Here is a 15,181-nt window from a genome sequence, read left to right on the forward strand (position 1 = left end):
AAAAAAGCTGAAGATTCTGGAATGATCTCTTTGCTATTTATTTTTATATGTATATCTAGGCTAATTTTAAACACTAGTGAAGTTCCTTTTGTTTTTTAAGGAATCTTTAATAGAGGGTCATAATTACACATTTTTATTATGTCAAGCTTGGGCTGGGATCCCCCATACTTTCATTAACAAATGCATCATCTAATTTTGTGTGCTAATGCTTTGAACATTTTAAAAATTCATCCCCAAACTCTAATCACTAATTGAAACAGCTGCTTTATTTGAACAGCACTTATGAAATGATACGTAAACAAGCCCTACTTCATGTTTTGGCAGCAATTAAGTCCAATTTCATCAAAGAGTTCTTCTGCTCTACACATACTCTTCACCTGGGAGCGAAAGGGACTTCAAGCCTGGAGGTCTTCTTTCTCCCCTTTGGCATGCACACCCGCTACTGTGTCATCATCCTCAGCGACAAAAAGGTGAGAATGGAACTGTGGTGTGTGCTTTCATCAAGGGCTGGCACTTTAATGGAATAACCAATGCAGGCAACTTGAAGGCAGCTGAAGACTATAGGAACGTAGATAACAATGTCAGCCCTCTAGTTGCTAAACAAAGATCTTATCCTCAAGAATAAGCAAAGAGTTGCACTAGTTGTAAATTTATTGGGTTGGCCAAAAAGTTCCTTCGGTTTTAAAGTAAAAATAAAAGGCACATTTTTCATTTTCACAAAGAACTTTATTGAACAACGTATTCACCGTTTTGTTCCACTACCTTCTGCCGTTTTTCAGGCAACTTCATAATTCCATCTTCCCAAAACTTTTTTTTTTTTTTTTTTTTTTTTGCTGTACGCGGGCCTCTCACCGTCGGGGAGCACAGGCTCAGGACGCACAGGCTCAGCGGCCATGACTCACGGGCCCAGCCGCTCCGCGGCATGTGGGATCCTCCCAGACCAGGGCACGAACCCGTGTCCCCTGCATTGGCAGACAGACTCTCAACCACTGCACCACCAGGGAAGCCCATCTTCCCAAAACTTTTTATCTTTTTGAGCAAAGAACTGTTCCAGGTGCCTTTTACAGTCTTACAGGGAACTGAAATTTTTTCCATTAAGAGAATTTTGTAAAGACCAAAATAAATGTAAATCCGAAGGTGCAATGTCTGGTGAATACGGCAGATGAATCAGAACGTCCCAGCCATGCTATAACAGTTTTTGCCTGGTCATCCAAGAAACATGTAGTCTTGTGTTATCCTGATGGAAGATTGTGCGTTTTCTGTTGACTAATTCTGGATGCTTTTCATTGAGTGCCGCTTTCAGTTGGTCTGACTGGGAGCAGTACTTGTTGGAATTGTTTGGTTTTCCGGAAGGAGCTCATAATAGAGGACTCCCTTCCAATCCCACCATGTACACAACATCACCTTCTTTGGATGAAGACGGGCCTTTGGTGTGGTTGGTGGTGGTTCATTTTGCTTGCCCCACGACCTCTTCCATTCCACACTGTTGTACAGTATCCACTTTTCATCGCCTGTCACAATTTGTTTTAAAAATGGAACTTTTTTGTTACGTTTAAGTAGAGAATCACATGCAGAAATATGGTCAAGAAGGTTTTTTTTGCTTAACTTACATGGAACCCAAACATCAAAGCAATTAACATAACCAAGCTGGTGCAAGTGATTTTCAACAATTGATTTGGATATTTTGAGTATGTCGGCTATCTCCCGTGCGGTATAACATTGATTGTTCTCAATTAATGTCTTGATTTGATCACTATCAACTTCAACTGCTCTACCCAACCTCGGAGCATCGTCCAGCCAGAAATCTCGAGCACGAAACTTCACAAACCACTTTTGACACGTTCGATCAGTCACAGCACCTTCTCCATACACTGCACAAATCATTTTTTTTGCATTACAGTTGCGTTTTTACCTTTCTTGAAATAATAAATTGTAATATGCCAAAAATGTTGCTTTTTTCTTCCATCTTCAATATCAAATTGGCTACACAAAAATTCACCAATTTTGATAAGTTTTTTTTTTTTAATGCACTCTGATATGACAGCTGTCACAATACAATCTAACAAAATTGTTTCTAATGAAGTTAAAGACAACTAAGCACTTACTAGAGTCATCTTATGGAAAAAACCAAATGAACCCTTTGGCCAGCCCAATATAATGGTTGGAGAAGGAAGTCCCATGGGAGCAGAGTGGAGGCAAGCCTGACCTGCTGGGCCCTATCTGTATCAGTTATCTACGGCTGTGTAACAAGTTGCCAAACATGGGGCTTAAAACAATCCGTGTTTATTATATCACATTTTCCACGGATCAGAGATCCAGACATGACCTAGATAGGTCCTCTGTTTTAGGTCTATCAAGTCTTCAATCAAGGGATTGGCCAGTGCTGGGTTCTCCTCAGAGGCTCAATTGAGGAAGGAGCTGCTCCTAAGCTCTCTCAACTTGTTGACAGAATTAATTTCCTGGCTCTGGGATCCATGCATCTTGCTTCTCTAAAGCCAGGGAAGGAGAGAGCCAGGGAGGGGAGAGGAGAGGAGAGGAGGCAGGGGAGGAAGGAGGGAGACAGAGACAGAGACAGAGTGAGAGAGAGAGAGAGAAAGAAAGAAGACAGGCTTAGAGGAAACGTTTTACGGCATTATTCCCTTCGAGAAAGACACTGCCATGTGTTGATTTGAGGAAGGAATTTATAACCCCCAGGAGATAGTCCCAAATGTATAAGTTATGTGTCAATTATGTACTATATTGAATGCATGTTCAATGAAATAATGGTAACTGGAAAGAGGTATTATATTGACCTGTTTTCTATAGGATTATTTACACCTGAAAAGTAGTATAGCTTCTTAAACATGTAAAAAATAGTTTAATTTTACACTGAAAATTACCATTTAGGAAGAAAAAATGCTATTTTATAGTAATGCTAAATCTTGTTCTTCATTTCTTTTAAAAAAGTTTAGGATTTAACTGAATTCATCTATATCAAAATTTGTGAAAAATAATAGCTATAGGTTGACCAATAATTAAAATGTTTCACAATCCCTTTTTTTATATCAATTTATTATATAGCCCTAGAAAAATGCTAGGGTTAATTCTCAATAGCATGGTAAGGAGTTTGATTTTATTCTTCAAATTTTTTTTTTTTTTTTTTTTTTGCCCACACCTCACGGCTTGCGGGATCTTAGTTCCCCAACCAGGGATTGAACCCAGGCCCTCAGCAGTGAAAGCACCAAGTCCTAACCACTGGACCTCCAGTGAACTCCCATTATTCTTTTAATTAGACTATTCGAGTATTAATCTTTACTTCCATAAATTTTATCTAAATTAATCAAAATATAATTACACTTAACGTGGCATCTCAGTTTATTAAAACAGTCTTTTGATTACATATATTTTGTTCTTATCAGAAAAAATGTTAAGAAAAACAATGATCATGAAATTATATTGCCATCAATTGAGAAATAATGCCCCTAATCTAAAGTATTGCATTGAATTACAATTACTTAAGTGGGGAAACACATCTATTAATTTACACATTCAATTTTATTGCTAATTATATTGAAAAATGCAATTACACGCTTAAATAGATAATCAAACATCCAAGTCCACCTAGTTAGCTCCTTTTCTTATTGAATGTGTGATAACTGCCTTGCCATTAAGAACCACCTGTTGAAAACTGTAAAGTAATTAGGCCCCAATTTGATAGCTGTCCAAGTGTAAAACAGAAACGTTTCTACTAAAACTGCTATCAAGGGTCAGCCATTTGTTTCATTTTGGTTGTTCCTTTTGAACTTTCAAATAAAACGAAATGACGTATGTAATAGCTGTTTGAAAGTAGAAACAGTTTTACAAAACTTCCATCAGTGTTCATAGAAATTCCTCAATTAGGGGAAAATCTACAGAAGCCCTAAAAATTCATGCTCTTAAATGTAGAAATCCAAAGAGATTTCTGCTCATGTGTAGACAGGGGCAGATTGAATGGAGGAAGCTGGAGCAAAATCATGACCCAGTCCCTGAGGAAATGCACTTTCCGGGAGGAGGGGTTGACAGACACCCACAAAGAGCACACAAACACTGCACAGCACAAAGCCATGTACTGACACATGGGACTCTGTCTTCACAGTGGTGACCGTGGGAACATCTGCTCTGTGTAGTCCTACGTTCCAAAGTCGGAAACCACCCAGCATTGCTGGGATCATCCTTATGAGAGAGGCAGGGGGATCGGGCAGGGATCCTTGATGTGGGGCCTGGGTTAAGAGAGGACTCCATCTGTAGCTACTTACTGTGGCCTGACCAGCCCTTTTTCATCAACACATGAGCCTTTTTATTGAACCACACCAGACTCCTTCTCCCCCCCCAGTAGATTTATCTTCTAGTCCTACATTGTCCTTTTTTTGTCTACAGAATTTGGTCAAAACAAATAGAAACCAAAGTCCATATCTTGCTGACTTGAGTAAATGGGAGTCAGCATCCCTGAGCAACTTATGCAATGCAGATTGGTCCTGTTCCACACCAAAGAGAGCTCCAGCCTTGCCAGGTCAAATCAAGAGTTGAGAGGGCGAGGGTGCCCACTGCCTGGTAGAAGACCCCACAAGGTCTTCTTGTTGATTTATGGTTTACAACAATTTAGTCTAAGGCCGTGCCATACCAGTTGTTAAATATATTGTATGGGGCTTTCCTGGTGGCGCAGTGGTTGAGAGTCCGCCTGCCAATGTGGGGGACACGGGTTCGTGCCGCGGTCCGGGAAGATCCCACATGATGCGGAGCGGCTGGGCCCGTGAGCCATGGCCGCTGAGCCTGCACGTCCGGAGCCTGTGCTCCGCAAAGGGAGAGGCCACAACAGTGAGAGGCCCGCGTACCGCAAAAAATTAAATAAATAAAAATGTGTGTATATATATATATATATATATATATATATATAGTATGTCACTCTGTCCATCTCCCTTAGATTTGTGTAAATAAGTGGAACCCCTCGCGTGACTTTTTGCACTGTCACTCGTCTCATTCTCCCTCAGTCTCTCTGTCTCTGCTGATGCAGAGATTAAGCTGGCAGTCTCTGTTATGTATATTTGTAACTATTCTGCAATCAGTGTGCAACTTTTTCAATCATAATTTAAGATGCAGACTTAAATAATACTGATTTTTGCATAATTTTACAGACTGTCAAGGTAAAAACCTTAAATTATATTATGCTAAAATCTTTGTATAATTTAACATTTAGGCAAACTAACTTCAGTTTTATGAAAGTTATTTTTATAGCTGGAGGGACCAAGTATTATTTGCGGGCGGTTTCTTTTATTTTCCATGATTTTTAACAGCAAGCCATATTTCATTCGCCCTTTGATTTTTCTTTCGATTTGTTACAACTGCATTTTTTTTTTTTTTCTATTGGTAACTACACTCCTTCCCACAGGCCATACCCCTGATTTGTTCCCTGGGAAACAGAGAGATGAAATCCCGTCTGGCTCATAAACACTTTGAAACATTTATTAACCACAGGATGCCTGCTGGCAGTATGGTGGCAGGTTAGGTGAACTTTGAAGTTTTCACCAATGTGGTGAATGTTCTCAAATATATGCATAGCTTGAGCCCCTCCACACTGCAAGGCCTTCTCCTGCTTCACCTACCTTCCTTACCCCTGTTACTGTGAAACCATCAGCATACAATAAGCACTGCAGCCTTTTTCAAGCAAACTATGAGAAGAAAATCTGAAAATGAGAATTTTGTACCCAATGGTAGTTATTTATTTTGGGGGGGTCTCCTCTGGGCTCCTTATCAATGATACAACCAATTAGTCTGTAAAGATTCTGCATATCTCTGGGGTACCAGTATATTAGCTCCAGCGGACTGCACTTCAAATGACATCTAAAATATGAGGAAACAGTAATTCCTATTTTCCCAAATCCATGTTAACTTTATGGACCCTCTCATCCTTTTGTTTTTACTGAGATATAATTGACAGATAACATTCTATAATTTTGAGGTGTACACCATGTTGGTTTGATACATTTCTATATGGCAATATGATTACCACAGTCACGTTAGCTAATGCCTTTATCACATCACACAATTATTGTTTCTTTTTGTGTTGAGAACAACTAAGATCTAGTGTCTCAGCAACTTTGAAGTTTATAAAATACTAATTTTGACTATAATTACTGTGCTATGCATTAGATCTCTCGAACTTATTTATCTGATAGTTGCAGGTTTGGAACCCTCTCCTTCTTGAAGGAAACTGTAGAATATGGAGTATGGCTTATTGTAAGTTAAAATTTGACACCCTTATTGTAAGTTAAAATATGACACCCTCAAGCTATTTTTTCAGTAATTTCGTTTTATCATTCAGTTCACTCCGCCCAACACAGTTTAATTCACCAACTGTATAAAGCCAATTTTCTAGGTATGGAGAGAGTGAACACACAGAAAAGGCAAGAACACAACTCAAGGGACTTACATTCCAGTGGAGAAAACAAACTTGCACAAGGCTGGCCCAGCTCACACAGAAACTTTGTGTTAATTTGAAGTAGGTGCTCCCTCCAGGTTTACAAAAAATGCTTGCTGAACATATGGCACATTCATGAGAATTGGAAAAACGCATTCCTTCCTTCGATGGATGCAACCTTATACTGGGACGACCTTGCCCTCAACAAGATGCCCCTTGCAAGATATACTCTTTTCTTGTGTGCGTGGTGTCCTGGAACATGTCCACTCATTTCTATAATATAGATTGTGACCATTTCTAGAATAGAGGGAAGAATGCATAGCAGAGGCAGGGATAATTGATTAATTGAGGTGTTTGGTTAAGAAGGGTGAGTAGAAATTTGCCAATAAACAGAGTTTGGGGAGAGAAGTGTGCTCAGGAGAAGATTCTAAGAACATTAGGTAAAAGAACTAAGCATGAAATTTCATGAATACTTGAATTGCCAATTCTGAGCATGGAATGTTGGAAATGACAGAAAATGGATTGGATGGGTAAGTCAGACTGATAATGAGGAGGGCAGTGAATTTTAAGTTGAATAACTTAATTTAGTAATATTATTATTATTATTGAAAGCGGGAACCCAATAGAAAGTTTTGAGCATAGGCGTGATCTGATTTCATTTTGTTTTAGAAAGCATCTCTGGAGCCAAAACAGAGAGTAAATTAAGAGTTGGAGACAGAAACTGGAGACTGAGAGACTGGCTAGGAGACTCCTGCAGTCTATTACACTACTCCACACACCTCCATTTTTTACTGCCCTCTGCTTTTCACTTACCAGCAATCAAATAGAGAAAAGGATGTGAGAAGCAATGGGGAAAGAAGAGGTGATGATGTCGGATTTGGGGGAAAGAAGAGGGGACAAGAGAGAACTGTGAAGAATATTGTTATAAAGATCAATCTTAATGGCAGTTTCAGTGATGTTCACACTTGAAGGGAAAGCAAATTTTCATTTATCAATACTTGCAGAGCAAATTGGTGGCAAAAAATTTGAATAGAAACTTCTGAAAAATATGGTGATAAAGGCAAAGAGAGATTGTTAATCTCATTGCCACAGTAGCTTCTAGAGTCTAGGCCCAGCTTCCTGTTTATTTGAGAGATGTTTTCCTACAATATACCATGTGTTTTTATCAATCATTTCGTATTTTATGCCATTTAAATATATGTTGCCTCCTCAAAATGTCTGTGGAATAATCTCTCGGGCATGCAATTAACAGTGTGTTAAAACTGTGTTTAAAAAGTTGAAATTTTTAGTGCAGGCAAATAAATCTTTTCATATGCCTTCTTCTCACCCTCACTGAATCTTCAACCTCCATCATTCTATGAAAAGTAGTATTTTTTTTAACATCTTTATTGGAGTATAATTGCTTTACAATGGTGTGCTAGTTTCTGCTTTACAACAAGATGAATCAGTTATATATATACATATGTTCCCATATCTCTTCCCTCTTGCATCTCCCTCCCTCCCACCCTCCCTATCCCACCCCTCCAGGCGATCTCAAAGCACCGAGCTGATCTCCCTGGGCTATGGGGCTGCTTCCCACTAGCTATCTACCTTACGTTTGGTAGTGTATATATGTCCATGCCTCTCTCTCGCTTTGTCATAGCTTACCCTTCCCCCTCCCCATATCCTCAAGTCCATTCTCTAGTAGGTCTGTGTCTTTATTCCTGTCTTACCCCTAGGTTCTTCATGACATTTTTTTTCTTAAATTCCATACATATGTGTTAGCATACGGTATTTGTCTCTCTCTTTCTGACTTACTTCACTCTGTATGACAGACTCTAGGTCCATCCACCTCATTACAAATAGCTCAATTTCGTTTCTTTTTATGGCTGAGTAATATTCCATTGTATATATGTGCCACATCTTCTTTATCCATTCATCCGATGATGGACACTTAGGTTGTTTCCATCTCTGGGCTACTGCATATAGAGCTGCAATGAACATTTTGGTACATGACTCTTTTTGAATTATGGTTTTCTCAGGGTATATGCCCAGTAGTGGGATTTCTGGGTCATATGGTAGTTCTATTTGTAGTTTTTTAAGGAACCCCCATACTGTTCTCCACGGTGGCTGTATCAATTTACATTCCCACCAACAGTGCAAGAGTGTTCCCTTTTCTCCACACCCTCTCCAGCATTTATTGTTTCTAGATTTTTTGATGATGGCCATTCTGACTGGTGTGAGATGACATCTCATTGTAGTTTTGATTTTCATTTCTCTAATGATTAGTGATGTTGAGCATTCTTTCATGTGTTTGTTGGCAGTCTGTATATCTTCTTTGGAGAAATGTCTATTTAGGTCTTCTGCCCATTTTTGGAGCGGGTTGTTTGTTTTTTTGTTATTAAGCTGCATGAGATGCTTATTAATTTTGGAGATTAATCCTTTGTCAGTTGCTTCATTTGCAAATATTTTCTCCCATTCTGAGGGTTGTCTTTTGGTCTTATTTATGGTTTCCTTTGCTGTGCAAAAGCTTTGAAGTTTCATTAGGTCCCATTTGTTTATTTTTGTTTTTATTTCCATTTCTCTAGGAGGTGGGTCAAAAAGGATCTTGCTGTGATTTATGTCATAGAGTGTCCTGCCTATGTTTTCCTCTAAGAATTTGATAGTTTCTGGCCTTACATTTAGGTCTTTAATCCATTTTGAGCTTATTTTTGTGTTTGGTGTTAGGGAGTGATCTAATCTCATACTTTCACATGTACCTGTCCAGATTTCCCAGCACCGCTTATTGAAGAGGCTGTCCTTTCTCCACTGTACATTCCTGCCTCCTTTATCAAAGATAAGGTGACCATATGGGCGTGGCTTTATCTCTGGGCTTTCTATCCTGTTCCATTGATCTATCTTTCTGTTTTTGTGCCAGTACCATACTGTCTTGATTACTGTAGCCTTGTAGTATAGTCTGAAGTCAGGGAGCCTGATTCCTCCAGCTCCATTTTTCGTTCTCAAGATTGCTTTGGCTATTCGGGGTGTTTTGTGTTTCCATACAAATTGGGAAATTTTTTGTTCTAGTTCTGTTTAAAATGCCCGTGGTAGTTTGATAGCGATTGCATTGAATCTGTAGATTGCTTTGGGTAGTAGAGTCATTTTCACAATGTTGATTCTTCCAATCCAAGAACATGGTATATCTTTCCATCTATTTGTATCATCTTTAATTTCTTTCATCAGTGTCTTATAATTTTCTGCCTACAGGTCTTTTGTGTCCTTAGGTAGGTTTATTCCTAGATATTTTATTCTTTTTGTTGCAATGGTAAATGGGAGTGTTTTCTTGATTTCACTTTCAGATTTTTCATGATTAGTGTATACGAATGCCAGAGATTTCTGTGCATTAATTTTGTATCCTTTCACCTTACCAAATTCATTGATTAGCTGTAGCAGTTTTCTGGTAGCATCTTTAGAATTCTCCATGTATAGTATCATGTCATCTGCCAACAGTGACAGCTTTACTTCTTCTTTTCTGATTTGGATTCCTTTTATGTCCTTTTCTTCTCTGATTGCTGTAGCTGAAACTTCCAAAACTATGTTGAATAAGAGTGGTGAGAGTGGGCAACCTTGTCTTGTTCCTGATCTTAGTGGAAATGCTTTCAGTTTTTCACCATTGAGGACAATGTTGGTTGTGGGTTTGTCATATATGGCCTTTATTATGTTGAGGAAAGTTCCCTCTATGCCTACTTTCTGCAGGGTTTTTATCATAAATGGGTGTTGAATTTTGTCGAAAGCTTTCTCTGCATCTATTGAGATGATCATATGGTTTTTCTCCTTCAGTTTGTTAATACGGTATATCACGTTGATTGATTTGCGTTTTTTGGGGGGGTATTTTTTGTGGTACATGGGGCCTCTCACTGTTGTGGCCTCTCCCGTTGCAGAGCACAGGCTCCGGATGTGCAGGCTCAGTGGCCATGGCTCATGGGCCCAGCCACTCCGCGACATGTGGGATCTTCCCGGACCAGGGCACGAACCCGTGTCCCTTGCATCAACAGGCAGACTCTCAACCACTGCGCCACCAGGGAAGCCCTGATTTGCATATGTTGAAGAATCCTTGCATGCCTGGAATAAACCCCACTTGATCATGGTGTATGATCCATTTAATGTGCTGTTGGATTCTGTTTGCTGGTATTTTGTTGAGGATTTTTGCATCTATGTTCGTCAGTGATACTGGCCTATAGTTTTCTTTCTTTGTGACATCCTTGTCTGGTTTTGGTATCAGAGTGATGGTGGCCTCGTAGAATGAGTTTGGGAGTGTTCCTCCCTCTGCTATATTTTGGAAGAGTTTGAGAAGGATAGCTGTTAGCTGTTCTCTAAATGTTTGATACAATTCACCTGTGAAGCCATCTGTTCCTGGGCTTTTGTTTGTTGGAAGATTTTTAATCACAGTTTCAATTTCAGTGCTTCTGATTGGTCTGTTCATATTTTCTATTTCTTCCTGATTAAGTCTTGGCAGGTTGTGCATTTCTAAGAATTTGTCCATTTCTTCCAGTTTGTCCATCTTATTGGCATAGAGTTGCTTGTAGTGATCTCTCATGATCTCTTGTGTTTCTGCAGTGTCAGTTGTTACTTCTCCTTTTTCATTTCTAATTCTATTGATTTGAGTCTTCTCCCTTTTTCTCCTGATGAGTCTGGCTAATGGTTTATCAATTTTGTTTATCTTCTCAAGGAACCAACTTTTAGTTTTACTGATCTTTGCTATCGTTTCCTTCATTTCTTTTTCATTTATTTCTGATCTGATTTTTATGATTTCTTTCCTTCTGCTGACTTTGGGTTTTTTTTGTTCTTCTTTCTCTAATTGCTTTAGGTGCAAGGTTAGGTTGTTTATTCGAGATGTTTCCTGTTTCTTAAGGTAGGATTGTATTGCTATAAACTTCCCTCTTAGAACTGCTTTTGCTCCATCCCATAGATTTTGGGTCGTTGTGTCTCCATTGTCATTTGTTTCTAGGTACTTTTTAAATTCCTCTTTGATTTCTTCAGTGATCACTTCGTTATTAAGTAGTGTATTGTTTAGCCTCCCTGTGTTTGTATTTTTTACAGATCTTTTCCTGTAATTGATATCTAGTCTCATAGCGTTGTGGTCGGAAAAGATACTTGATACAATTTCGATTTTTTAAGTTTACCAAGGCTTGATTTGTGATCCAAGATATGATCTATCCTGGAGAATGTTCCATGAGCACTAGAGAAAAATGTGTATTCTGTTGTTTTTGGATGGAATGTCCTATAAATATCAATTAAGTCCGTCTTGGTTAATGTATCACTTAAAGCTTGTGTTTCCTTATTTATTTTCATTTTGGATGATCTGTCCATTGGTGTAAGTGGGGTGTTAAATTTGCATGAACTTTATTGTTTGAGGACTTCATTTAACTAGATACACAGGAAGAACAAAATATCTTTTGTGAGGCTTTCTTACAGTTGACAATGGGCATTGGCATCTTTCTGGAAAATATCAATTCAAGTAAACCTGCCGACTGTAAAATATGAAATTAAGAGCAGAAAGGAAATTTAGTAGGTGACTCTTAGAATAGCTCACATTGACAAGTACCTATTATGCATCGGATAATAGGTACTGACGCATACTGTCAGTATCCTTGTCTCTGCCTCTAGACTTGAAATGAAAAGTGCATCTCCACTTTAAAAGTGTTCTTTATTGCATTTGTATTCTTTCCTGGCCTGATTTTATTTCAAGAAAAGTGGAGGGAAATAATTAAGTGATACTACAAATGACTTCCCTAAATAATTTGCTGGAACAGGCATTATATTCAATCAAATTGTTTCTTTTTAATAAAAAAGAACTTTGAAAGTGAACAAGTTAGACATACTGTTTTGAGAAATGATAACATATTGTCTGTTTAAGATGTAGAGCTGAATTGAATGGAGTCTTAGTAACTGACATTTCAAGTGGCTAATCAGTGGCAAGGAAGCTGTTTATAATTTACATTTTAGAAAAATATTCTGGAAAATAACAGTTTACTCCTTTTGTATTAAATCCTGTGAATTGGTATTCATTTTTATGGAGTAGACAAGCTATATAGATCTGGTTTCATTCAGGTACACATTACAAAAAATGCAATTATGGGCTTCCCCGGTGGCGCAGTGGTTGAGAATCTGCCTGCCAATGCAGGGGACGTGGGTTCGTGCCCCGGTCCGCGAAGATCCCACATGCTGCGGAACGACTGGGCTGGTGAGCCATGGCCGCTGAGCCTGTGCGTCCGGAGCCTGTGCTCCACAGCGAGAGAGGCCACAACAGTGGGAGTCCCGTGTACCGAGTAAAAAAAAAAAGCAATTATTATAATTCTATACTCACCAAGTCTAATTTCTTACGAAGACTCTGTCGACACAAATCATCAATTAACAATCTATAATAGGAAAGGAAAAGAGTTTTATTTGAGCTAAACTGGGGACTGTAGCCTGGGACACAGATTCAAGAGGCACTTGAATTGTGTTCTCCCATAGTACAAAATGTGGGAGGCTAATATAGGCAAAAATCAAAAAGTTACATAAGTTGATTGTCAAGAATTAGGATTGGAGCTGGCAAGAAGTAAGGATCTTGTTAAGCAAGGATTGGTTGGACTCTGAAGTGTTTTCACGGTTACAAGAGGAGACCTTGAGATCATAAGGTTGCAGCTGGCAGCTGCTAGCAGGTATTGTTTTGAGAATGGCTAGTGGTGTCCTTAAGTTTGAAACATTCAGAAAGGTCAGTTTCTCAGTGATGCAGGAATGTGTCTGAAACTACATCTGTAATAGCCACCCGCATCCATTTTGAATGCCTGAACCACGATTACTCCAATGATTTTTATTCTTTTCTTTAGTGGTTAAGGCAGATGTAAAATTCGTGTTTCACAGGCCATAGGACAGGCTATTCTAGTTAGCATAAAGTTTGAGCCAAATCATATATAAGCCAGAATGATTTCCCCATACCTCAACGTGTGAAAATGTCTTCTGTCAACTACACTTTGGGTAAAACAACTGATTTTTAGATAAAAATAAACATGAGAAAAAAATTAAAAGTAAAATATTAACATATTGTTTTCTCCAGTCTCTGGTGAACTGATACATTTGCACTCCAATTATCATTGAGAAAAAATTTTTTTGGCCGCACTGTGCAGCTTGCGGGATCTGAAAATTTTATAACGTTAGTATCAATCATTCAGTTGTATGTAGTAAAACACACACATACACAGTAAACACATTTCAGATTGCTAGCTTGCATTTATGTTTGAAAAGTACATGGCTGCTTAGTAAAAATTACTCTATGAAAATTATATATAACATACTATTTATTACTAGGAGTGCACAGATTTAAATGCTAAGCAATTTAAAACATTCAAAGTTTTCCATATTCCATTTTTCAGCAGGAACTAAAGATAATTGTGGATTGTAATTAATAAAATTGTATTGAACATTATCGTGAAAGTAGAAGACAAAATTAATTTTATTATAAACAAATCTCATTTGGGGAGGGATAATGAAGCTGTAAATAAATTGTCCTCACAATCAGAAATTGTTCATTCTTATATTGTTTCCAGATTTTTACTTCACTTGTTATCAAAGATATTTATAACATTTTGGTATATTTTTATTATGTGATCAGTTTACTTTTATATAATTTATGTGTGTATTGCTTGTTCAAAGATATCTTTGGAATAGTCTCTCAAACATACAGTTGAGATTATTTTAAGACTGTGCAACAGTTCAAACTAGTTACAATCTCAGCTTCGAAGTTAGGTTTCCTTTTGCTTGCCTGGTAGTTAGTTGCATGCCTGTCACAAGCCCATTCTGGTACAAGATTATCCATTGTGTGGCTTAAACCTAAATTTGTCAGTCCATGTTTTCACTCATCCTCTCAAGTCTTGGCTCCACCCTAGATCTTTTTTTTGGTTTTTTCTTAATTTAATTTTTATTTTAAACCCTCACGTGATTGACATGCACGTGAAATTTGGGAAGCCTGCTCTCACTCCATTTAAATGGATCTCTTAAGTGCCTGGTACGTGCCAGGCAAAGGGTTAGAGATTATTCTAAAGTTGTGTTTGAACAAGCAATGTATATGTAAATTATATAAAAGTAAACTAATCACATGATAAAAATATACCAAAAAATTGTAATATCTTAGATAACAAGTGAAATGGCAACAGTTGTTGCATGATCTCCTGTAGTCCTCACCACATCTTTACTATCATTCTACTTCTTAAAATATCAGCATTAAAAAAAAGGCTTTCAGACAGAGAAAGATAAATACTGTATGATATCACTTGTATGTGGAATCTAAAAAATACAACAAATGAATGAATATAACAAAAAGAAACAGACTTACAGATACAAAGAGCAAACTAGTGGTTACCAGTGGGAAGAGAGAAGGGGAAGGGGCAATATGGGGTAGGCAATTAAGAGGCACAAACTACTATGTATAAAATAAATAAGCTACAAGGATATATTGTACTACACAAGGACTAGAGCCAATATTTTATAATAATTATAAATGGAGTATAACCTTTAAAAATTGTGAATCACTGTGTTGTACACCTGAAACTTATATTAATATTGTAAAGCAAATATACCTCAATTTAAAAAAAAGAAAAAGAAACAAAGAAAAGACTGTATTATGGAACATATAAAATACACAGAATTGTAGAAATAAAACTGTAGTATATCACCCCCTGTATCCTTTGCTCAGTTTCAACAGTGCATTGCCAAGCAAGTTTCATGAAGCAAATCCCAGTCATCACATCA

At 37.9% G+C, this 15,181-nt stretch overlaps 1 protein-coding gene across 1 annotated transcript in view; it reads left to right on the forward strand.

Moving 5' to 3' along the window:
* The window catches only part of CFAP47 (cilia and flagella associated protein 47), a 489,073-nt gene that overhangs the window by 275,174 nt on the left and 198,718 nt on the right, over positions 1–15,181 (forward strand). The window contains 1 exon segment of the mRNA XM_029240167.1: positions 325–470. Within this exon segment, the coding sequence (XP_029096000.1) occupies positions 325–470 (146 nt within the window).

Source organism: Monodon monoceros, unplaced genomic scaffold (genome assembly GCF_005190385.1).
Source record: "Monodon monoceros isolate NGI ecotype Baffin Bay Population unplaced genomic scaffold, NGI_Narwhal_1 Super_Scaffold_22, whole genome shotgun sequence".
Taxonomy (NCBI): Eukaryota; Metazoa; Chordata; class Mammalia; order Artiodactyla; family Monodontidae; genus Monodon; species Monodon monoceros.